At 47.3% G+C, this 24,186-nt stretch overlaps 1 protein-coding gene across 2 annotated transcripts; it reads left to right on the forward strand.

Moving 5' to 3' along the window:
- Positions 1 to 766: 766 nt before the first annotated feature.
- Positions 767 to 18,629, forward strand: PTBP1 (polypyrimidine tract binding protein 1). 2 transcript variants are annotated; one of them, XM_066604646.1, is made up of 15 exons: positions 767 to 869; positions 3,366 to 3,396; positions 7,406 to 7,475; positions 9,204 to 9,376; positions 10,337 to 10,483; positions 11,574 to 11,741; positions 12,038 to 12,148; positions 12,246 to 12,417; positions 12,609 to 12,680; positions 13,257 to 13,387; positions 15,352 to 15,385; positions 15,837 to 15,929; positions 16,014 to 16,230; positions 16,357 to 16,434; positions 16,527 to 18,629. In XM_066604646.1, the coding sequence occupies exons 1-15, from the start codon at positions 862 to 864 to the stop codon at positions 16,657 to 16,659; spliced, it is 1,638 nt and encodes a 545-aa protein (XP_066460743.1). In that variant the 5' UTR covers positions 767 to 861; the 3' UTR covers positions 16,660 to 18,629. The 2 variants fall into 2 exon arrangements, with proteins under 2 accessions (XP_066460743.1, XP_066460744.1); XM_066604647.1 differs by lacking the exon at positions 7,406 to 7,475 and having other exon boundaries at positions 793 to 869.
- Positions 18,630 to 24,186: the final 5,557 nt, after the last annotated feature.

Below are 24,186 nucleotides of genomic sequence, written 5' to 3' on the forward strand. Positions count from 1 at the left end.
GCCACACGCAACCCCACAGCCCGTTTGCCCGCCTCCTGCAACCCCACAGCCCGTTCGCCCGCCTCCCGCAACCGCACAGCCCGTTCGCCCCCGCAACCCCACAGCCCGTTCGCCCCCCCTCCTGCAACCCCACAGCCCGTTCGCCCCCGCAACCCCACAGCCCGTTCGCCCCCGCAACCCCACAGCCCGTTCGCCCGCCTCCCGCAACCGCACAGCCCGTTCGCCCCCGCAACCCCACAGCCCGTTCGCCCCCCTCCTGCAACCCCACAGCCCGTTCGCCCCCGCAACCCGTTCGCCCGCCTCCCGCAACCCCACAGCCCGTTCGCCCCCCCTCCCGCAACCCCACAGCCCGTTTGCCCCCGCAACCCCACAGCCCGTTCGCCCCCCCTCCCGCAACCCCACAGCCCGTTCGCCCCCGCAACCCCACAGCCCGTTCACCCGCTTCCTCAGACCCCTCCTATTGCGCCCCCTCGCACTGTACTGTACTCTCCTGTGCCCTACTACCCTGCAGCCAGCTCGGCCACTTAATACCCTCCTGCACCGTACATGACCCGGGCTCTGACATACCCTCTTTTGCCCTACTGCCCCCACCCGGCCCCTCACACCCCCGACCCGCGCTAGCAGCATCTCCAGCGGCCGTGAGAGCGCCGGCATGGAGTGACGTCCCTCGTCTTGGCGGGAAGGCTGGGGGCGGTGCCTGCTGCTGTAGCCCCACCCTCTCCCCACACGGCGCCTCGCGCAGCCTATCGCCTCTGCGTCATCCTCCGGCCGCCATTTTGAGAGTCTATATGAGGCGGCCGTGTGATCGTCCTCAGTTATTCCGGCGCCTCCTCTCCGAAGCGGGTGGTTCTTAGTTGTGTCATGGAAGGGTGAGTGAGGGGCTCTGCGGCGGGAGGGGGACGGCTGCCTGCGGTCCTCGGTGCGGGGGACGGAGTTCCCGGTGTGCCGGCGGTGATGTGGCAGGGCTGCCCGTCCGCCATGTGAGTGGCGCGTCCTGCAGGAAGTCCCGGCTTCCATCTTGTAGACGTGTTATCTGCGGAGGAGCCCATTGTCTGCCGGCCGGGGGCGCCACCCTGCAGGCTGCTGCCCACCTGGCCGACCAGGTCGGTAGGTCAGATCGGCGGTGACCAGCAGGAGGCGCATCCTTCTTGGACCCTTTCGTGTGAGGTGCGTCCGGTGTGCGGTTTATCGGTCTGGCCTGCTTTTAGTGGACTTTCTGAGATCCGTGCGGCTTAGCAGTCCGTCCGGCGTGCTTTTGGCGGTCCGTGTGAGATCCGTGCAGTTTAGCGGTCCGTCCGGCGTGCGTCTCCCATGATGCGATCGGCGTTTTCCGGGCGGCAGCCAGCGTGCCGCCATGCGCTGCTTGGGGTGAAGTCGCCCGCCGTGGTGTATGAGAGTGCCCATAAACATTGCGGTGTAGAGGTGGTGCAGCGTGGCGGGCACCATGCGTATATTATGGGGCGATCGCTGTGTTGGCACCGCCATACCAACCAATGCTGAACCCTGCAAAAGGACCATGAAAAATATACATCTTCACCGAATACCCAGAAGATAAGACAAAAGCCGGAATGTAGGTATGAAGGGCGGCACTACCTACCCGTGGGAGGGGGGGTCCGCGGGGCGGCACTACCCCCCCCCAAAGGCTGCTGGGTGATCGGCACGCGGCTCATTGACGCGCCCTGACCTCCGTTTTTGTAGCGGACAGCGCAGACTTCGTGGCGCGTGCGGTGGCGCTCACACCGGGCACTGCTGGCTATCTGCGGTGCTTGTACCTGTAGTCCGCCAGGTGTGGCGCCGCCTGGTTCGTGGCCATCGGCTCTCATTCCTTCTGTTTCTCAGCTACAGAAGCCAAACGGAGATAAGCGTGTCAGCGGACTGTAACACAAGTGGTCGGCCATCCTCTGCGCTGCTGGTCCTCCTAGGCTGTTGGGGCACAGAACCCATCTGACCGCTGTGGCAGTACTGCCCTGGTATCTGAGCGGTGATACCCCTATAATTCACAGCGTGACCTGGTATTAACCCCTCACATCACTGCACCCACGGGGGGCGGTGGTCCTGTTGTAGGGAGACCCAGTCACTCATTTTAAGCCGTGCCCGTACTGGGGGGCACCGGCCTCAGGTGATGGCACCCTAGAGGTAAAGCGTCCCTCCCCCACCAGGAGGCTGAAGGGTGAGGTGGTCTCCTGGGTACAGTAGGTAATGGGTGAGATCTTGGGCTCAGTAGAGCAGACCTCTGAGTTGGCTGACACCCCTCCCCCACCTTTAGGATAGGGTGGTCTCCCGTCCCCCAGCAGTCTTTAGGATGAGCTGGGTACAGTAGGGTTAATTGGTGAGACTTTGCAGTGCATTGTTGGATGACACCCCTCCCCCACCAGTAGTCTTCAGGATGGGGTGGTCTCGGTACGGTGGTAGGGTCTATCCCTTTGGGCTGAGCTGTGGCTCTATAGGATGGCTCTCAGAATCGCTTACTCACATCCTGTTGCCATGTTGGGGGAGATTAAGTTGTGCAACTCTTGAATTCCTTCAGCTTTTGGGCAGCGGCGGCGGTCTTTGTTGAGCAGAGAACCGGTCTGACCGGCTCCGGCAAACAGACACTGCTGGAGGTGAAGCGAGTCTGAACACCTCTGCAGCCCCAGCATGCACTGCTGCCCTTAAAGGGGTCTTATGGGACTGAGCTATTAGTGATGTATCAGTACAAGTCCTCCATAGTAGATGGGCGGGGGTCCCGGGAAACCCCTGTAAGTAATATACACAAGCCATTTGGTGATCGCTGGCTGCGGTCTGACGGCTTTCATACGCTTGGGCCAGCATGTTGATGTCCGGGGGGTCCTGCTGGAGGTTTGTGCAAGAGCCACACAGTCTACAGCCGGCCATTCTGTGGACTTCACCTTTTACGATACCAGGGTGAAGTGCAGCAGAATAGTCTGCGGCCCGGCTGGAGGAAGCGTACTCTTAAAGGGGCATACCACCAGAAACTGCTGGCCTCGGGATAGGAGGTGTATGATTGCTGGGACCCGCAGATTACCAGAACAGGGCCCTGAGTCTCCCGGAAATGGGGCGTGTACATGTGGCCTGCGGGACCCCCAGCCATTGTGCATCTGAACCCCCTTCCCCGCTCCCTCCAGCTGCCATTACATCCATATTTCCCTCACTGGATAGATTCTGCAGCTTACATTTATTGAGTTTCCTGCCATGCCTGCTGGCAGTTTGCTCCGAGCACCTACTACTCTTTCAGTAAGATATATGTATATATAATATACACAGCTGATGGTGGTGGTGGGTGGCACCGAGGATTGCTGGGGATCTGTAGGGCTGTTCTGCACACTTGTGTTTCTTGCACCTAACTTGTCGTCTTGTGTTCACAGCATTGTTCAAGACATAACAGTTGGCACTAAGGTAAGACCCGTCCTAATACCTGCTGCTGGGCTTTGGGGTTCAATGTCCTGTACATGTAGTTGTGTAACCGGGGTAATGCCAAGACTTGGCACGCACTGTCCGCAAGAGCTAGGATGGCTGCCCTGTAACCATGGCGTCGGTAATTATCACCCTTGACTGCCTGCCAAGAATGCTCTGAAATGCCCGTCTTGTGGTTGGCGTTATCAGATGCAGAACGTGGCCCGTGGGTTACCTCAGCACATGTGCCAATGTGTCTGGGCATGGGGGGGCCTCACAGCTGAGGTTGGCGTCTGCCACGGATCTTGTAGTTTCTTCCTCAGACTTGTGGCATGTAGTTACTGGTCGCAGGGTGTTGCAGCCTTTGCATAGAACCGTCTGGGAGACTGCATTATGACCGCCCTTCTCTGGAATGCTGCCGCACCCGGCGTTTACTGCCACTCTCCTAGGTGTAGTCATGGTTGTCCTTTGTGAAGGGGGGGATGGTATAAAGTGCGCTGCCTCGGGCTCTGCAGACGAGGTTTAGCATCAGATGCTTGTCTCCTTGTGGCTTTTCGACACTTTTCCATATTGTATCCTACTCCCTTAGCTTTAGAGGCAGCCTCCTGACCTCTGCTGTTCTCCAAGTACAGCAATGATTCTTGTAAGGACTTCACACATGAGGTCCGGATACAATGACAATTGGAGACAATTGGTGGTTGGAAGTAATGATGTCTGCGAGACAGGAACATAGTAATGTCGGCGTCTGGCACTCCTGCACCCATTGTAGACCTCCTCCTGGGTGACAGTTTTAGAGCAGTGGGCAGTTTTTGAAAGGGGGGGGGGGGGGGCGTTTTCTTTTTTCCCCCCATTTTTTTCACTTCTATAATATACAGCAGGGAACACATACATGATTCCACATACAGGTCACTAATGGTAACCTACTAGATCACTGCTATCTGTATGCAGAGGACACACTGCGACTACTCCCCAGGCCTCCAGCTCTGTCTGCAGAAGGAATCCCTGTGATGTCATTACTGATGTCACCGGACTTACTAGCAAGCCTCTGTGGAGGGAACACAGGGATCAAATTGGGCCAAGGGCTGCAGTCAGCATATTGCAGTAGACTTGCCTCCATTAATACCAGGAGACCCCTAACGAGCAGGTCTCTTCTTCTCCCCGCTTAGGTGGTGTAATTGTGCTCACCGGTACAATAATCAGAGCATTGATCTTACTGGGTGTTGGCATGAGCTCCTTAAACTTCCAGCGACTTACCTCCCTCCCTGAGCCTGTCATCAGGGAGCGGATACAGCTGAAACAATCCGCTGTGAATCCTGATAAGGCAGATCATCAGTACGCTGAAAGACTGAGCGGCGGGATAGGAAAACTGCAGAATGTCAGTTATACACAACGATAATCGCTCAAAAGACGGCTTTTAAGCAATAATCGTTGTCTAAATGGGCCTTTAGTATGTAGTGACGCCAATGATTAACACATGTTAATGCCTTAAGACGTATATTGCTACTAACACGTAACTGCTAAGAAACACAACTAGAATAGGCTTTATTAACCCCTTCCCGCTCCAGGACGTACCGATACGTCCTGGCAGCCTGGTACTTCCCGCAACAGGACGTACCGGTACGTCCTGGGGATAGCGTGGGATCACATATGATCCCGCGATATCCCGCAGCGGGAGCCGGCTGTCAGTCACAGCCGGCATCCCGCTGCAACAGCAGGGGGCCATCGGAGATGCGCACCCCGCTGTTAACCCCTTCCCTGCTGCGATCTATGTAGATCGCGGCAGGGAAAGAGTTCACAGAGGGATCGCGCTCCCTCTGTCTCCCCGGCCGGCTATCGCGATGTCATCGCGAGAGCCCGGCCTGTCACCATGGCAACAGGACGCCAGACACTGGCGTCCTGTATTGCCTGTGCCTATAATCGATCATAGGCATCGATCATAGGCATAGTGCTGCAAGTCCCTCAGAGGGACTCAAATAGTGTAAAAAAAAAAAGAAAAACGTAAAAAAAGAAAAATGTAAAAAAAAAATATTAAAAAAACCATTTTTTATGCTTTTTCTAATAGCATAAAAAAAAGGGAAAAAAAAGAAAACCCCACATATTTCGTATTGACGCGCCCGTAACGACGTGTACAAAAAGTTGAACACACTTTTTATTTTGTACGACAAAAAGTGTAAAAAAACGCTAAAAAACAGAGGCAAAATGCAAATTTTTAGCATTTTGCCTCACAAAAAATGCAATAAAAGTGATCAAAAAAGCCGTACATTCACCAAAATAGTACCAATAAAAACTACAGCTCGTCTCGCAAAAAATAATCCCTTAAAGAGCTCCGTACATAGAAAAATAAAAGTTACAGGACTTTGAATGCAGCTATAGAGAAAAAAAAAGATTTCCAAAAAAAAGGGGGTTTTATTGCAAAAGTGTAAAAACCTAAAAAAAATAACAATTTTGGTATCGTTGTTACCGTACCGACCCGCAGAAAAAATTTAGTGTCATTTATGCTGCATGAATAACGCTGTAAAAAAAAGAAAAAGAAATCTATGGCAGAATTGATGCGTTTTCTCTCCCTGTTATCATAAAAAAATAAAAACAATTTTACGATATTGCCTATGTACCCAAAAGTGGCACCGATAAAAACTACAGCTCGCCACGCAAAAAACAAGCCCTTATACGGCCGCGTCCACGGAAAAATAAAAAAGTTATGGCTTTTGAAGAATGGAGATGGAAAAATACCAAAAAATCACTTGGTCCTCAACGCCAAAATAGGCCGTGTCATTAAGGGGTTAATATCACCTTATGAGCAGCAGGCGTCCCTGGGCTTCTGAGAAAGACCTGTAGAGCAGCAGTGTTAGGCCTGAGAACTTTGTGTAGGAGTGTTAGAGATACCGCCCAAGAATCCAACACACCCGTGTACAATACTGAACCAGTTAACCATTTAACTGCTAGCTATAATATATATACACACGTGTTTGCCAAGGCTGATGGAAGAAACATAAGATATATAATAGAATACATGCATATTGCCAGATTAGTGGCCGCACACGTAAAACCTTTAATAAACGTTGGGCGATGTTCACATGTCGGCGGGTCCTTCGCAGCCCACGCTGCAGATTCTTATGAACTTACTGGAAAAAAGTAGCATAGAATGATGCAGCTCTATGATGGACACCATGAAGGGAATCCCAGTGAGTCAATGGGGTTCATCCCCATGGCACAACTAACTTTGGCTCTTAGAACGGTGCGGCACAATGGATGATGTAGCTGCGATGTGAACGAGGACCTAACTAGTTTGTAGTCTGTTGTAAAGATCAGAGGGGTTGTTATGTGGAGTCATTCCCTACAATTTGCTAGGGAATGGCCCCACACAGCGGTACACATGGCCGGGTTGCGGCATTGATCACATGAACAACCCACCGGTGATGCTGGGCTGGGCAGCTTGCTAATGACTTAGTGTTCAGCGGCTGTCAGCTGTTAATGGCCTTGTGGTTTGCCTAAAACTGTGCGGCCATTTAAGAGTCTCTAACCTTGGTATCGCAGTAATTGTGCTGATCAGATAGGAAAGTTATTGTTTTATGGCATTCTGTAAAAAAAAAAAAAACTAAATCGAATGTGGAATTTCTGGACACCGACCGATCAGCTGATTGTGTGCCTGCCAACATGGCTATTGCTCCGTCCCCTCTGTAGTGGCCGGCACTTGTAATTGCAGGTGCAGTTCTAATTGAAGTCAATGGGAGCCATGCCTGTCGGTACAAGCCAATCAACTATTGATGACCTTACACAATAGGCCGGTCTCTAAGGGGTTAATCTAGTAATTGTAAGTGTTCCTTGCTAGTATTTCACGGTCACTCTTGTTGGGGGTCCACCTTTTGCATTAGTTTGTGCTGCTTTGGTGTAGAATAATATGCTGATCCTGGACTGCCGGTAATAGTCTGATGCAGTAAACATGCGTCTCTCCACAGAACGTATTCTTCTATTCTGCGCTGTCGTCTTACACGTTTCTCTTATTTTCTTCCAGCGGGGATCTGACGAACTTTTCTCTTGTGTTACTAACGGACCTTTTATCATGAGCAGCTCTGCTTCTGCAGGTAACGTTTCTTCTGTGATTTTGCTTTTCTGACTTTTTTACACATTTCCTTTTCAACGATCTGAAGGTTTTTTTTTGCATTGGCCTTCCATTGGCTGGAAGATTTAGGTACAATGTTACAGGTGGTTATGCCGAGGCGCCACTTTGTAATGTTTCCCAGTTAACTGAATATATGATGTACTGAAAGCTGGGAAGTCCTTAGTGGGATTGTCCAGCTCTGAAGCATTGATCGCTTATCCCCAGGACTTAGTAATGGAAGAATAAAGGTTTTGGTTCTGTCCATGCTCCTTGAAAGCTGTCACATTGGTGGAGTTCTGTGGGGATACCACAGAAGTGATAAGTAGTTGATCGCTGAGGGGTTGTTTCTCAGGACCCCCACTTATCAGCTGTTTGCCGGGCCGCTGTCTGTGCGGACAGCCAGGGCATGACATGCCAACCTGGAACACTGCGGATCCTGCTGCATACACTAACAGCAGCCTGGTGATCATCTGATTGGTGGGGTACCCCAACTATTAACACATGATGACCTACCGTAAGGATACGTTATCAGTAGTTCAAATCTACGCAGCCCATTTAATGAACGAATTGGTCAACATGCTAAAGACCTAATGCTTTAAATTCCTCTGACTTCTATGGTCGGCTTTATACATTGTTCTTTAGGCGTTGAACCCCATGTGGTTTTTGTCAATAAAAATGCATCTTTTAAGAGTTTTTAGTGGATTTACAAATAGCAATTTTTCAATAGTTTTTCACATCCTAAAAAAAAAAACTCTTTAAAACCATCACAATGGAAGCATTGTCGTTATAGAAACTTGGGTTGATGGTTACATCTGATAAGAGAGGGGAAATGTTCAGCCGGCCTACGGGGACAATCTTATTGAGCAGATCGATGGTTGGTTAGCTCTTATCAGGTTTGTGTGTTTAACCCATAAGGACCACCAAACATAAACACATAGAGGGTGCTCACGAGAGGTATATGGAGCATACACAGGAGCTGTGCCCAATGTATATCTGTCTGCCTTGTGTCGCACTCCTCTAATGGACCATTGTTAAACATACAATTTACTGCAATAGTGAAGTATTGCAGTATATTGAAGTGATCACATTTATTGAAAGTTCAAAAAAAGAAGTTAAAATTTTAAGTTAAAAAAAAGTTTTCCCATTTCGCATGTGAACTGCAGAATAAAGTTAATGGTAATTGTGCTGCACCACAAATACTGTAAAAACAAAACCCCAGAACAATGGTACTAATATATATATGTGTGTGTGTGTGTGTGTGTATGCATACATACATACATACATACATACATACATACATACATACATACATACATACATACATACATACATACATACATACATACATACATACATACATACACCTGGATTGTGCACTTGATAATTGAGTTTCCTCACGCCTAAAACACAGAGGTTAGTTTCCTGTGAAATTGACCCTTAGATTGCTGACATCTTGTTCTGTTTATTTTGGAGCAGAGGTCATGCATGCGCACCGTTAATTGATTTTAATGGGAGTGTCAAATTGCGGAGTATGAGCTCTTGCCAAATTTTAGTGCTTCCATTTATAGGGAGTAGTGCGCATAAGTGTCCTCCACGTCATTCACACGGGCACTTTCAGGGATCTCGGGATTGGTGCTTCCTATGGATAAACACTTAGTACTGTCGATTTGTGGAGTTATTGCATTATACAAAGTATATTTTTTTTCGGCAGCAAATGGAAATGACAGCAAGAAGTTTAAGGGAGACAACAGATCTGTAGGAGTTGGTTCTAAAGTAATCCACGTCAGAAAGCTTCCCGGAGATGTTACAGAGGCTGAAGTCATCGCTCTGGGCCTTCCGTTTGGCAAAGTGACTAATCTATTGATGTTAAAAGGCAAAAACCAGGTAAAGCTGCTGCAACAGTGATTTACTAATGCTGTCTGTAACTTAGTCTTCAAGTGCTCCAGATTTATCACAGTAGCACCCGCTGGATGATAAATCAGTTGGAGCTTCAGGCGGTCTAGTGTAACTTTATGCTACTTATTGGCTTAATTTCTGGGCTCACAATGGTGCAATTAGGCCACATCCTTCTGTTGGGGGTGGTTGGATAAAGTGCCCAAAGAAGCATAAAGGCTCGTGTCCAAAGGTGTTAAACGCTAGAGGTTTCCCTGCAGCGGTTTACACATTTTGTAACCGCAGGCTGCAGCGGTGGAGAACCGTGGGTGGTACTGCGTATGCATCACGTGGACATGCGAGGTCTGACTTTTCTTTTCGTTCAGTATCAGCAGCCCATACAAGTGTACAGGGCTCACGCTGTGTACGTATGCAGAGAAATGGAGCGTGCTGCAATTAATTTTGTATATTGATATGCAGTTTTTACACACTAATGCGCATGGATCAATGAAAGTCCATTGACTTTCATTGAATCCATTCACCGCGTGTCACATGTCTGCGTAACACATGTGTAATATGTGTTCAAAACACGGTCGTGGACATGAGCCCTAAATGTGGCAAAAACTATGCAACTCTGCCCCATTGTTGGCCACCTAGCAGGATGGCTGTGAAGCTGGGCATACACGCAAGCGCTCATCTGAAGGCCATTTCTCCCAACACTTCATTAAAGTGCAAACTGCAGTCCGCAGAGCAACATGTTTCAGTGTGGGCAGCGCAGCATGCCGCGGCCATCGTTTTCTGCCAGCATCTAAGAACAAAGAATTGGGTGACATACCTGATCCTCCGGAGTAGGGCCGTTGCCATCCATGGACTGGTCTCTTCTCTTGTGCATGGCCAACTTTACACCAACACTGTCTAGTTACATTTACAGACTGTTTCCATTGAAAGTTTGTTTTTTTTCCCCTCCCTTAGGCTTTCATAGAGATGAATACAGAAGAAGCTGCTAATACAATGGTGAACTATTTTGCCACAGTCACACCAGTGGTCAGGAGCCAACCGATCTACATTCAGTTCTCCAACCACAAAGAACTAAAGACTGATAACTCTCCTAACCAAGCGGTAAGCAGAATAGCAGTCCAGGAACAGTATGGCTGCTTTTGCACATAATTTCTGAATTTCATTGAAGGGAATCTGTCAGCTGAAACCTACTGTCAATCTGCTGGCATGATGCGATAGAGCCAGAGCAGCCGAGCGTACGGATATATAGTATATGGGGTAAGACGCAGTAGAATTTGTGTTCTATTCATTTAGATCTATGCTCATTCTGAGCTGAATAGTCCAGTGGGCGGAGCTAGTAGTGATTAACAATCTATATGATTGTACATAGAGGTAGTTGTCAATCACTGCTAGCTCTGCCCATTGGACTCTTCAGTTCAGAATGAACAGAGATCTAAATGAATATAATAGAAGTTCTACTGACTAGTTCTCCATAAAATGATCCGCCGGTTCTCTAACCTTGTGGTGGCAGATTGCACACTATGTTCCAGCTGAAAGACTCCTGAAGTTTCATATGTTTATGGTAAAAGTGGACTGCTTTGAATCCTACTATATATTTTCTTGAATAGGCGTGTTAATCAGTGTTTCATCTATCTAAAATGTTCAGCATGTTTTGTATGTAAATCTTAATACTGGATGGAGATGACAGCCCCTGCCTGTTGTCAGGTTGACTTCTCCCCTTGACCTGGTTCCCAGCTGTTGGCTGATAAAATCTCACACGTTGGGTGATGAGGAGTTTAAAACATGGAAAAGTAACTAGTGTGGGAGCGGATGTGAAGTGTAAACACGCTGCCATGTGTTGGCCGCGGTCCCTCTGTAGTAGACGCTTGGCTGCAGATCACACCTCTCCCTGCCAACGGGTGTAAAGTGGGGGACTGCCGGATGCAGATATTGACATTGTAGGCAAGGGGTTTTGTAACTGAAATAATGTAAATTGGTCGCCTGAAATTCAAAAAAATTCTGGCAAATGCAGGAAATATACAAACAGAAGTGCCAATCACTAGTTGGAACCTCAGCACTATACACTGCGAGGCTCATTACATGTCTGCAGCCCTGCTGGGTATCTGACTGGGTAAGGAAAGCTTCCTAAATGTCTCAGTTTTCCTTTCTATTTTGGATGATCCCTATAACAATCTCACATGTGTTTCCATAGAGGGCGCAGGCAGCTCTGCAGGCGGTGAACTCCATACAGTCTGGTGTTGCACTGTCTGCTACACCTACCGCAGTGGATGCTGGCATGGCTGTATCTGGGCAAAGTCCAGTCCTCAGGATAATTGTGGAAAATCTCTTCTATCCAGTTACTCTTGACGTCTTGCATCAGGTAAGTTTGTGTCCATTCCACTTATGGAGCAGTATACAAAACAGATCTATAAACGAACTGCGTTCTTAGTAAACGTTGGAAGAGTTGATGTGCCATCAGTGCTTCTGCAGCTACACCGCAACGCTCTTGGCATCTCTGCAGCGTAGTTGTTGACCACATATAGCTGTTGGCTCCCAACAAACTCTGCTCTAGCATATAAGTCATTACGAGTCCTTTATATGAACAACTATTTGAGATTGGTAGATTTAACAATCTCTATAAAATGGCTACAATTCTGAAAACGTTTTATTTTCCAGATATTTTCAAAATTTGGAACTGTACTGAAAATAATAACCTTCACAAAGAACAATCAGTTCCAGGCTCTTCTGCAGTATTCTGACCCACTGAGCGCCCAGCATGCAAAACTGGTAAGCAGCACTTTTATTTTACAGAAGATTGGACCATATTGTCAGGTATTTGCTGCGCTGATTATCCCAGCGTCTCACGACGTTTCTTTTCCTCTAGTCCCTTGATGGCCAGAACATCTATAATGCTTGCTGTACACTTAGAATTGACTTTTCAAAGCTCACAAGCCTTAATGTAAAGTACAACAATGACAAGAGCCGAGATTACACCCGCCCGGACCTGCCATCCGGTGATGGACAGCCGACCCTGGACCAAACCATTGCTGCCTTTGGTGAGGATGAGCGATTATATGACTGTGCTCACAGCAGCTTTATCCTGAGGGACTAGCTTTAATGTACCGCTTAATCCTGGCTTTCAGAGATTAAATGTTTCTAGAATTAGTTTTGAGGAAATTGTGACCACTTATATAAAAAACATGGTTTCTGTCTTTTCTAATGAATACTAAAACTTTTGTTATCTCAGGAGCCCCTGGACTGATTTCTGCCAATCCATATGCTAGTGCAGGTTTTCCTCCAGCCTTTGCTATCCAACAAGGTAAGGTAGAATGTTTTTTTTTTACTTTACTTCAGGTTTGACTTTGCTGTGTGCATACATGTTGGTGCAGGACAAAAGTTATGAAATGCATGACTTTTTTTCCTTTATTTTTGGTGTTTCGATCCATGACGCTATTGTCTAGGTTTCCTTATAGGCTTCTCTGTCGGGAAAAACGTCAAACAAGTGTAAATTCAGGCATCAAATATGATTTTTGGGGGGGCCTTTTTTTTTTAAAACAAAGCCAGAGAAGACTCTGAAGAAAGCCCAATAGTGCTAGTACATGACAGCTGATAACGCTCATGTTTTACTAATTGCCTTCCTCCACCTCAGCTTGTAATAGCAAATCCAGGTGTGGCAGGGCAATTAATTGTAAATGGCACAAATCAGCAGCTAACTCTTGTATACCAGCGCCCTTAAACATCACGAAGGCCCATTGTCCACTGGCGGATTTGATTTGTAGAACCTGCGTGGGAGATCCGCAAATCAAGCCGCCCATAGGGATGCATTAGACGTGATTTCCTTGATGTTTGTTAGAGTAGCTTCATGTTGTGCATTAACTGGTGTTTTCTCCCCCAGGTGTCCATGGAACACTCACACCCCTTGCACTTCCATCAGCGGCTGCAGCGGCGGCCGCTAGCAGACTCGGCATTCCTGGCCTAGGGATCCCGGGAAACTCAGTGTTGCTGGTCAGCAATCTTAGCCCGGAGGTTAGTTGCATTTTTTTTCTTTGCAGTCTTTGTAGAGTTAAAACAAATGTGTATAGTGATGAGTTATCTGATTTCTGGAACAAGCCATGAGGAGTCTTCAATGCATTTGTATTACTGGCTGTCCAGTACTTTTATAGGCCATCCTGCACGACTCCCTATAGCTGTGCGCGTGGGTGGCATGAGCTCCATCACTCCGCAAGCTGTTGGTCTGAGTGACACGGACGTCAGATGTCAGCTATACTACATTGTTGTACGGCCACCAGTGCTTTATTATGGAACATTGCGCCAAAGTCTGTTTTAGGTTTGAACTTTTTGTGGTTAAAGGCAATGGATTTTCTGAGCAGCTTTGAACTGTTTTTTAACTGCAAGGTGAACCTGTCCATTGGCTTCTGCTGCCTAATGAAAGAGCAGAATGCTAGAGGAAGGTAGAGGAAATCCTGACAGGACTCCTCGGAGGGACAGCAAGAGTCCTGCTCACCTCGCCCAGCCACCGACGGCTCAGTCGGTGAAATAAGCAGGACTCTTGCTGTCAGGATTTACTCAAATCCTTAATATATAAACCTCAGCTTCTCTGATATCTGCTCTTAAATAGGGCATTGGAAATCACCAGACACATTGGCTTTAAATGCTCTGAATGAAGTGTTTACATTCATGAGTACATCTTGTGTAACATATTCACAATTATTTAGTAACATGACAATGGAGGCAGATTTCCAGTGGACACTAATTGGCCTTTTTACAATTCAGATTCCCACGCTCCCGCAGGAATTTTAATCGTCCCATGTAAACGCATGCAGCGGCTGAACGATACCTCAGTTTTTGCATGCAGAAAGTGTAAACAGCAGTCAGTCACTTCTGATCTACTGTCTAAAGTGAAAGGAGGCGGGCAGGTGGAAGATCGCTCTGCTGCTGCTCCATCTCCAAGCATCACTGGGACGAGGGTCGGGCATCATTTACTCAAAAGCTCGTCCCTTGTAAAAGGACCATTACTCCATGTCATACAAATCAATAGGGAAGTAAATAGGGGCTCCAAGCTCTGCCCCCCCCCCCCCCCCCCCCCCCAAAAAAAAACACATCATGGTGACAAGTCAGGGTTTTAACTTTTTCAAAGCAAGTTATCAACCTGACCCTTTTTACTTGAGATTATATGGCACCGGGGTAACTTAGAACTGAATGTTGTATCTGTCACCCTCCAACTCTACTAACAAGACTTTTCTTGCTACTGTATCCACTTTATAGATACTGATCTCTCATTATGGGTGGAGACAATATTCTGGCAGCCAGGTTTTGTGCAATGCTAATTTGGAATTGCCAGCTCAGAATACAAAACTGATGTTCAGGGTGCATCTAGACTCTATTGGCTTACCTTTATTTGGGTTTTATGCACTAAAGACCTAGTCTAGACCAATCTGGTGCTGTAAGCATATTGCCCTGATAGATGACAGGCGGGCTGAGTTACTCTTATGGTTCCGTCGGGTGGATATTGTCTCAGACTTTAGAGTTTTTCTCTTCAGTGTACCACTTTTCTCAGTATAAACCTTTAGTAGCTGTCTTTAAACATTTAATCTAGAAGACTTTTTTTAATCTTGTGTACTTGTTTCTTTATATATTTACTGACCTGTTTTTGCTACTTTTTTCTTTTCCTCCCATCCCCTTCCTTGTTTTTATTATACCTTGATCCGGAATTTCTTTGCCAACTGACTGCACGGCATCTTCTGCTTCCTGTTGTGCTTGAAAAAAAACAAACATAAACTATCCCTTCCAAAAAAAAATCCCAAACACCCTGCTGTCCGGATCCAACCTATCCTTCAAATATTAACCACCTTGAATATCATCCGTCAACTGCTCCTACCACTCCTCCGGTGACACCTTCCTCGTGGACCATTTCTGCAAGCTGTGCTCTTCCCTCGGCTCCTTTTCTCTACCCCTGTCCCTCCGCTGCCTTGCTCTGCTGTTCTCTAAAGAGAGTTACACCCCAATGCCTATTTATTCTTTTCGGTATGTTTCGCACTTTATTATTCATTTTTTTCCATTTGTTTGGGTGGGTCCTGCATGCATTTTTATTCTGGTTGTGCTGGGTGGGTTTTTGCATTAAAGGTACAGTTTTACATTCGTTATATCTATGCAGAATACTTTGGTGTGCAATAGCATGTCTCCGCTCACTTGTAGAGCTGTACCTTTTTATTGGCATGCAGAGTTGGTTTGTGCCCCTTAAAAGGGAATATTTGGAAGGCGGGCACTTGATGTGAAATGTTAGCTTGAAAAAAAGTGAATTGCTGGCAGCTTCTCAGTGATCTCCTGTTTTTGAAATCTGAGTGTTTTAGTGATTAGAGGAGTAGATTCATGAACTGTAATGTAGCATGCCCATGGCATAAGATGTGTTGGCTGCTGGGGAGACTTGCACTTATACAGATGCTTGTTTAGTAATCTTGTCTCTTGTTCTTCCAAGGTGTATATGGCGATGTACACAGAGTGAAAATTCTCTTCAACAAGAAGGAGAATGCACTTGTTCAGATGGCTGATGGAAACCAAGCTCAGCTGGGTAAGCTCCTCATTCGCCCCCGCTTAGAATTGACACACAAGGATTGGCATTTATTAAATATATATATACATTTTCCCCCTATAGCTATGAGTCACTTAAATGGACAGAGGCTGCATGGGAAGCCTCTTCGGATCACATTATCGAAACACCAGACAGTGCAGCTACCCAAAGAGGGCCAGGAGGACCAGGGGCTGACAAAAGACTATACTAATTCTCCCCTCCACCGTTTTAAGAAGCCAGGGTCCAAGAACTTCCAAAACATTTTCCCCCCTTCTGCTACACTCCACCTCTCAAACATACCGTAAGAGCTTCAGTTTTGTTCTTTGCTTCATTTATGGCAACTTGCTTCAGTATTCAGACTTTGTAAACTTGCGCCAGTGTGCCGGACTGGAAGTCAGAATCCTAAATCTCCATGCTTTCTCTTTAGGCCGTCTGTAAGTGAAGAAGATATTAAGCTTCTCTTCTCACATGATGGATGCACAGTAAAAGGCTTCAAGTTCTTTCAGTAAGTAGCCCTTGATGGCATTGCATGAAGCTTGTGTCAAAATAATAAAAGCACTTTTTTATATTTTTATTTTATTTCTCTCCTCCTTTTAGGAAAGACCGCAAAATGGCTCTAATCCAGATGGGTTCAGTGGAGGAGGCTATAGAGTCACTAATAGAACTTCACAACCACGACATGGGGGAGAATCACCACCTGCGGGTCTCTTTTTCAAAGTCCACCATTTAACTTGTGAATGAAAGACTTTGATCAGCCCTTTGGAGGGTGACCTGATGTCTCAAGGGGCTCACTTCCATCATTCCAGATAAAAGCCACTTTACAGAATAGAGATGCAGCACACAAGTGTCCTTGCATTCCAGATTTTCTTTTTTCTTTTTTTTTTTTCTTAAAGACTGCAATGATAATGATAGGGTAGGGATTGACCGGAGGTTTTCCCTATACCTTTATATGAACTCCATACTTGATGATCAGCTTGTGTGGAAGTTTCATGCTTGAGGACCAAATTGACGTGTCAGAGGCCAGCCACGAATCTGGTAGTCGCTAGATTTGTCACCAACACACCAGGCTTTGCACAAGTGTCTTGAGGACCATTTTGAATTTCTCTGCCTATCACACTTCTATGGTGTTCCAGCACCACCGCTGATGGCGGTGAATGTCTTGCCTCGTGTCGTGCACATATGCTGGCTTTCTTTGTGCCTTCTGTTAATGTTAACTTGTTGAATAGCCACTGTTAAATGGTGTAACATTCACAGGGTGGGCAACATTCATATCATTCCTGTACAATGTGAGACCAAATATTCCACCCTTGTACCCTGGTACATTCACAATATTTGCCCAGAAAGCCCTTTTCTAATAACTGTGTTGGATGAAACACATTATTGCCTTGGCATCCTATATATGCTGCACTTCAGTGTAAAGCTTCCCCAGCTGTTTAGCATGCATGGCTTATTTGCATGCATCGAAATTTGAGAATCGGATTGTGTTGTCGTTCCCTTCAATGAAACGTGTGGCCATAAAGATCGCAATGTACATGCCTTATCTTCATTAAAGTGGTGTTGGTATAGTTACCCATGCCATGTGAACATTCAGGAACTGTTTTTCTGAAGTGCCTTTATCACGCTTGCAGGAGTTCTGACAAGACTTTCCAACTTCCTAGGCCAATATGAGTGAAATGTAGATTGATATGGGCATACTGATAAGACAATCATCCATGCAAATTGGCGGATATTCAACCATTCTCCACCTATATGATTTCAATTATGTGCTGGACTGGATGCTTTTTTTTTTTTTTTACTGCTGTGGCTGAAACCCGTTCTACCCGGACACAAGGCGGTCACAGCTTCCAGTGTCTATAAAGTGCCTTTTATTAAAGCACCGTTTGCATACTGCCTTACTATTAATGGGAGCACTTTGTTATACGTGCTAAGGATGTCCCGGTGTCCAAGGTTCTACCTACACCAGTGCCTTATCACGCTGTACTCCTTATGGGTGGCATGACTGTTTCCACGGCTGGGGCAGATCTTTGTCATGTGCTGTTGTACTGGGAAAAGGGCATTTGAACAGAATATCAATTGGCATGGGTTTAAAGCATTTAAGCCCCTGCTTCTCTAATTGGTTTGCTATGTTAGACAGTACATATACATGATGTATTTTGTCATGGCATGACTTGCTGGCATTACTATGTAAAAGCTATTCGTAAACTACAGCAGGATGATCTGTCCACCTTATCAGCAGGGTGGTGCTCGCTGGCGTTCATGGAGCTCTCCTTCCCGCTTGGTATGTGGTAACACATAAGTGGAGAGCTGGCAGAGTTGCACATGGGCTAATTAAAGCTGTCTTGAATGTGTTGCAGACTGTGATTCTGATGAACCTCCTAGTATACTGTGCATTATACGCTATATCAATTTAAATGTAAATATTTAGCATTTTGTATACCTAAGTGCAAAAGCTGTAAAACAATATATTCCTTTTTTATTAGTGGTAAATTGTATATTTTGATAACTTTTCAGAAAGATTTCAGTATTGTGGGGTGCTCAGATGGGAACTTAAGAAATCCATTACCTCTAATCATATGTTTGTATGGAAGACAAATTAAAACTATTTTATAAGAAACGTTTATACTTTTCAGTAGGTGTTTACTCAACTGTAGCTGTTATCTGCCGGTGTATGGGCCTATAATAAACTTTATTCTTCTGCTATTTCCTATCTTTGTCAGTTATTTCTCCTGGCTTACTGTTGCAACTCCAGTCTCCTACTTTGGCTTCTAACTTTTCTATTACTTTTCAAGTCCCTTTCTGCAGTGTAGCTTGTGTTGAAACTAATCAGCCCAAACCCCTTCTTGTACAAGATGTGCCGTGAGTTTACCTTACAAGTTGCCATTACCAGAAAATTACCTTACAAGTTGTCATTATAGAAAAAGTTACACCACCAAGTGTAAAGGTCTGATCCTTCGTGGTCGGTGGGAACTTTTCAGTTATGTTATGGCAGGATTACACTGAAAGGTAACACTTGTGTATATAATGCCAGGCCCGCCATTCACAGTGCAGAGAAAATGAAGTGGCTCACCAGCAGGGATGCACGGACTCTAGGAATCAATTGCAGAAGACTGCAAAAGGATCGAACATCCATAAAATCCTGCTTTGAGACACCTTGAAATCCTGACATGAAGAACCTAGAATGGCGCAACAGTTTGAGGTGTTTCAAGCTGTCACAGCATAAGAATATGGCGCACTCTGTTCAAAAAGAAACCCGTTACCATGACTAAGCAGAAAAAGGCAAGAAAAAAATAACCCTTAGTGGTGCAAGATCAGGTCAGATCTTATTTAAACCAAGGGGGTTCTGGTTTCCAACCGAGAAATCCAGTATAAGTAAATTTCCCCCAGTCGTCTCCACGGCAGCACCAATTGAGATTGCCTCCTCCTGATAGGACAGGAACACACAGAGGTTAAAAGCTCTCCCCCCTTCCCCACTTTCCTCAGTGTCTTCCTGTCCTGCCAGGAGGCAGGATCTCTGAGAGGGGCTGGTGGAGAAGCCAGCCAGGATTACTTACAGGCGGATCGGAGGGCAGTGGGTCAGCCTGTCCTCCCTTCCCAGCCAGACGACTCCCGGGACGCCACATGGGGTGGTAACCCCCGGGCCAGGTTCCTCCCGCGGCGGCCCATGGGGGGTTCAAAGCGGGAGCCTCAGTCCCCCTCCTCCTCCTTGTATAGTCACAGCACGGCGCTCCAGGAAGCCCTTTGACAGTGGGGCGTTGCGTCACTTGTCCAGCGTGGTGACATCACGCTCGCATCAGGAGTCGCACGGAGGGGGCGGGGCTTAGTGCAGGAGCGCGAAAATTCAAAATAAGGAACCTAAGAGAAGCCAGAAGGTGGACCAGCACTACAGGTTGCAGGGTGTCTGCAGCAGCGGTACAGTAATGAGTGCTCCAGCCCCAGAGATAGCTGAAACCTCAGCCTCAGCGGCCGTAAGTAGCCAGTGCGGCAAGGGGAGAGGCGTAAACATACCTTCCCTGTCCACAAAAACATCATTAAAATTATCCAAAAGGAGTGGAAGAAACCAGACGCAGGTTCCTTCTCCGCTAGAGGGGTAAAAAGAAGGTACCCATTTGAGGAGGAAGTTTGCGCAAGCTGGGAAGAGATACCCAAGGTAGACGTCCCAGTGGCCAAAGTAGCTAGGAGGACGAGCCTGCCCTTTTGAGGACGCTGCACAATTAAAAAAAATCCCATGGATCGCAAAGCCGAAGGCCTTCTAAAAAAATCATGGGAGGCAGCAGCAAGCATACTTAGGCCAGGGATCGCAGCCACCTGTGTGGCGCGCACTCTGGGGGTATGGCTCGAACAGCTGGAGCTACACTTAACCAATAAAACGCCAAGGGAACAAATCCTAAATTCCCTACCTATCCTGCGCATGGCAACAAATTTCCTAGCGGATGCCGCGGCCGAAACGGTTAAACTCTCAGCAAAAGCTACAGCCCGATCTAACGCCGCCAGAAGAGTACTATGGCTGAAATCATGGTCAGGCGACTTAGCCTCAAAAAATAAACTATGCGCCCTCCCGTTCTACGGTCAGTTTTTGTTCGGACCAGACCTAGACAAAATCCTGGAGAAGGCGGCCGACAAAAAGAAGCGATTCCCGGAAGAAAAGCCGCAGAGAGGAAAGACCTTCTTCCGAACCCCAGGGCAACAGCCCGAGGCCTACCGAGGCAAGGGCAAGACAGGCCGCTGGAGTTACCCCAAGGGGGGCAGAGTGAGAAATATCCTCTTTAATCCCCACCAGGGGGAGCCCAAGCAGAGACCCTGACGCCAGCTCCGTAGGGGCAAGGCTGGGGAACTTTGTGGACCAATGGGCCGCAATTGGAGAAGGCCCATGGATCCCAAAGATCCTACAGCAGGGATACCGGATAGAACTGGTGTCCCTCCCCAGAAGAAAATTCATTATCACAGGAGGCTCAGGGTAACAGTTACACTTACTAAGGCAGAGCGTTCGGGACCTGCAACACCTAAACGCAATATCCCCCGTACCGCAAAACAAGGAAACTCTGGGCCATTATTCCAGGCTCTTCCTAGTAAGAAAACCCTGCGGGAAACCGGATGATAGTGAATCTGAAGCCTTTGAACACCTGTGTCAAGTACAGAAAATTCAAAATGGAGTCCATCTCTTCAACGATAAAGTTGATTCCCAAAGGGGCCTACATGGCATCCATCGATCTGAAGTACGCTTATTTCCACGTACCGATCCACGAGGGGTCCCAAAGATACCTAAGGTTCGCAGTGGATATGGGCAAAGGAATAGAGCACCACCAATTCAGATGCCTGCCTTTCGGGATCTTCTCAGCACCCAGAATTTTTTACCAAAATTATGGTAGAGGTAGCTGCCTACCTGAGAAAAAAGTCGATCCTAATACCCTACCTGGACGATATTTTAATAATAGCAGAGTCCAGGAAACTACTAACAAAGCACCTAGAGATAGTGCTAGAACTCCTCCAGTCTCTAGGATGGATCATAAACTGGGAAAAATCCAGCTTAGACCCTGAGAGAAAGAAGACGTTTTTAGGCATAACGCTCGACTCAGAATTACAATGCTCCTGCCTGCCTGAGGAAAAAATACAAAAAATCCAAAGGCTGGTCAGATCCTTCCTACAGAAACGATCATGCCCATTTCGGAAGCCATGTCTCTCCTGGGAAGCCTAACGTCATGCATTCCCAGAGTAGCATGGGCCCAGGCTCACACCAGAGCTCTACAGGCCTCCGTCCTATCCACATGGGACAAAAAGCAGTCCTCGCTAGGGACAAAAATGTATATCCCAAACACAGTGAAAACATCCCTGTGTTGGTGGACATCCCCAGCGAACCTGCAGGAAGGGGTTCATTGGCTACAAAACCCAGCCACGCACATCACAACGGACGCAAGCGCCTGGGGAGGGGGAGCGCATGTGGGGAACCAGTTCTTTCAGGGCTCATGGTCCCAAAGGATAAAAGAACAATCTCCAATTACAGAGAGCTACAGGCCGTAGGGCGGGTCCTACAGCAGGTAGGAAACTCGCTACGGAACCAGCATATAAAGATACTGTCGGACAATACCACCACGGTCGCCCATATTCGGCACCAGGGGGGCACAAAACATTTAGCAGAAAATCTTCCACTGGGCAGAGGGCCGGATCCTTTTGATCACGGCAACCCACTTAAAAGGGACACTAAACCAAAAAGCAGACTTCCTCAGCAGGAGGCAGATAGACCCAGGAGAATGGTCTCTCTCCCTGGAGGCATTAAGAATCCTGACCAACCGGTGGGGGTCCCCACAATTGGACTTATTTGCAACCAGGGAGAACGCCAAAGTAGGCAATTTCTTCTCCCTCCGGCCAGGAGATTGTCCTACGGCAATAGACGCCCTAGGCCAGGACTGGGGAAAGAGGCTAGCGTATGCGTTTCTTCCGATACCGTTGATCCCCAGAGTCTTACAACATTTCAGAACCCAGGTATGCACGCTAATCCTGGTGACCCCCTTCTGGCCCAAGAGAAGTTTTGTTCGGTCTTCTGACAACAGAGAGTGTCCAGGACCCAGTCACCTTTCTGACCTGGACAGATCTGCTATCACAGGGGCCACTGAACCACCCGGGCTTAAACAGACTCCACTTAACAGCATGGCTCTTGAGGAATCCTCACTAAGAGGGAAGGGATTCTCACAAAGAGTGGTAGAAACGTTAATGTCCAGCAGAAAAAAAGATGACCCACCTTATCTACCAGAAGGTTTGGAGAAGGTTCTCCTCATGGAGACAGGGAGGGGATTCCGGGGATTCTATCCCGAGCATCCCTTTGATCTTAGAATTCTTGCAGGAGGGCCTACAGATGGGCCTCTCTCCAAGTACCCTGAAGGTCCAGGTCACAGCCCTTAGCGCCATATGCGACACAAAGTTCGCAGACAATAGATGGGTCAACAGGTTCCTGACAGCAGCAGCTAGATTACGACCTAGACCCATAAAACTTGTTCCAGACTGGAACCTTAATTGGGTTCTAAGGGCCATGTCAGCGGAACCATTCGAGCCGATTGAAGCACTACCGATTAAAATGCTTACGTTCAAGACCGTTTTTCTAGTAGCCATCACGTCTGCGAGGAGGGTTAGCGAGCTTCAGGCTTTGTCCATTCGCCACCCATTTCTAAAAATCTCGGACTCCAAATTAGTATTTAAATGGACCCTGCCTTCATGCCAAAGGTGGTATCACATTTTCATAGGTCCCAGGACGTAATAATTCCCTCATTTTTTAGCAAACCTAAAAACGAGGAAGAAAAAATCCTAAGCTGCCTGGACGTCAGGAGAGCAGTCCTAGGCTACATAGATGCGACAAGCCACTGGAGACAGGACGACAACCTGTTCATCCAGTTCAGTGGCCCAAAGAAAGGGAACAAAGCGGCAAAAAACTCCATAGCCAGGTGGATCCGTCTGGCCATCATAGAGTCCTATAAGGCCCTCGGGAAGGAAATCCCCTTACCTCTTAGAGCCCATTCTACAAGGGCAGTAGTATCCTCATGGGCCGAACATAGCTCAGCTTCGGTCGAGCAGATATGCAAGGCCGCAGTCTGGAAAAAAAAAAAACACACGTTCATTAAACATTATAGGGTAAAAATGCAGCAGGACGAGGACATGGCTTTCGGCTGCAAAGTCCTCTCGGCAGCAATCCCACCCTAATAAACTTTAGTTGGTACGTCTCAATTGGTGCTGTCGTGGAGACGACTGGGGGAAAAAACGGATTATACCTACCTGATATCAGGTTTCCAGTCGTCTCCATGACAGCGGGAAAAAACGGATTATACCTACCTGATATCAGGTTTCCAGGAGTCTCCACGACAGCACCCGTACCTTCCCCCCCCCTAAATGGATAGAAAGAAACTATAGAATATAATATAATTTTATAATCAACAAAAACCCCGGTTAAGGGAAGAAATTTAAGTTGAGCTCCTACCCCGGCAATTCGTTAGAATTCACTGAGGAAAGTGGGGAAGGGGGGGGGGAGCTTTTAACCTCTGTGTGTTCCTGTCCTATCAGGAGGAGGCAATCTCAATTGGTGCTGTCGTGGAGACTCCTGGAAACCTGATCAGGTAGGTATAATCTGTTTTTTCCATAGCGTCCATCATGACAGCACACATGGAGGTTTCTCCGCCTGTGATCCTTGGGACAGGAAGGAGTTCTTTAAAAGGCCACCTCCCACCGCTTGACTCCAGTGTCTCCTGGTCCTAAACGGACACAGGAGGAGTTCTCC

This window comes from Eleutherodactylus coqui, chromosome 5 (assembly GCF_035609145.1).
Source record: "Eleutherodactylus coqui strain aEleCoq1 chromosome 5, aEleCoq1.hap1, whole genome shotgun sequence".
Classification (NCBI taxonomy): Eukaryota; Metazoa; Chordata; class Amphibia; order Anura; family Eleutherodactylidae; genus Eleutherodactylus; species Eleutherodactylus coqui.

What these genes read in the sequence shown, in the direction of transcription:
- PTBP1 (XM_066604646.1), top strand. An exon ending in GAGCAGCTCTGCTTCTGCAG is followed by an intron (nt 7,476 to 9,203) that starts GTAACGTTTCTT and finishes TTTTTTCGGCAG; the next exon opens with CAAATGGAAATGACAGCAAG. An exon ending in AAAGGCTTCAAGTTCTTTCA is followed by an intron (nt 16,435 to 16,526) that starts GTAAGTAGCCCT and finishes TCCTCCTTTTAG; the next exon opens with GAAAGACCGCAAAATGGCTC.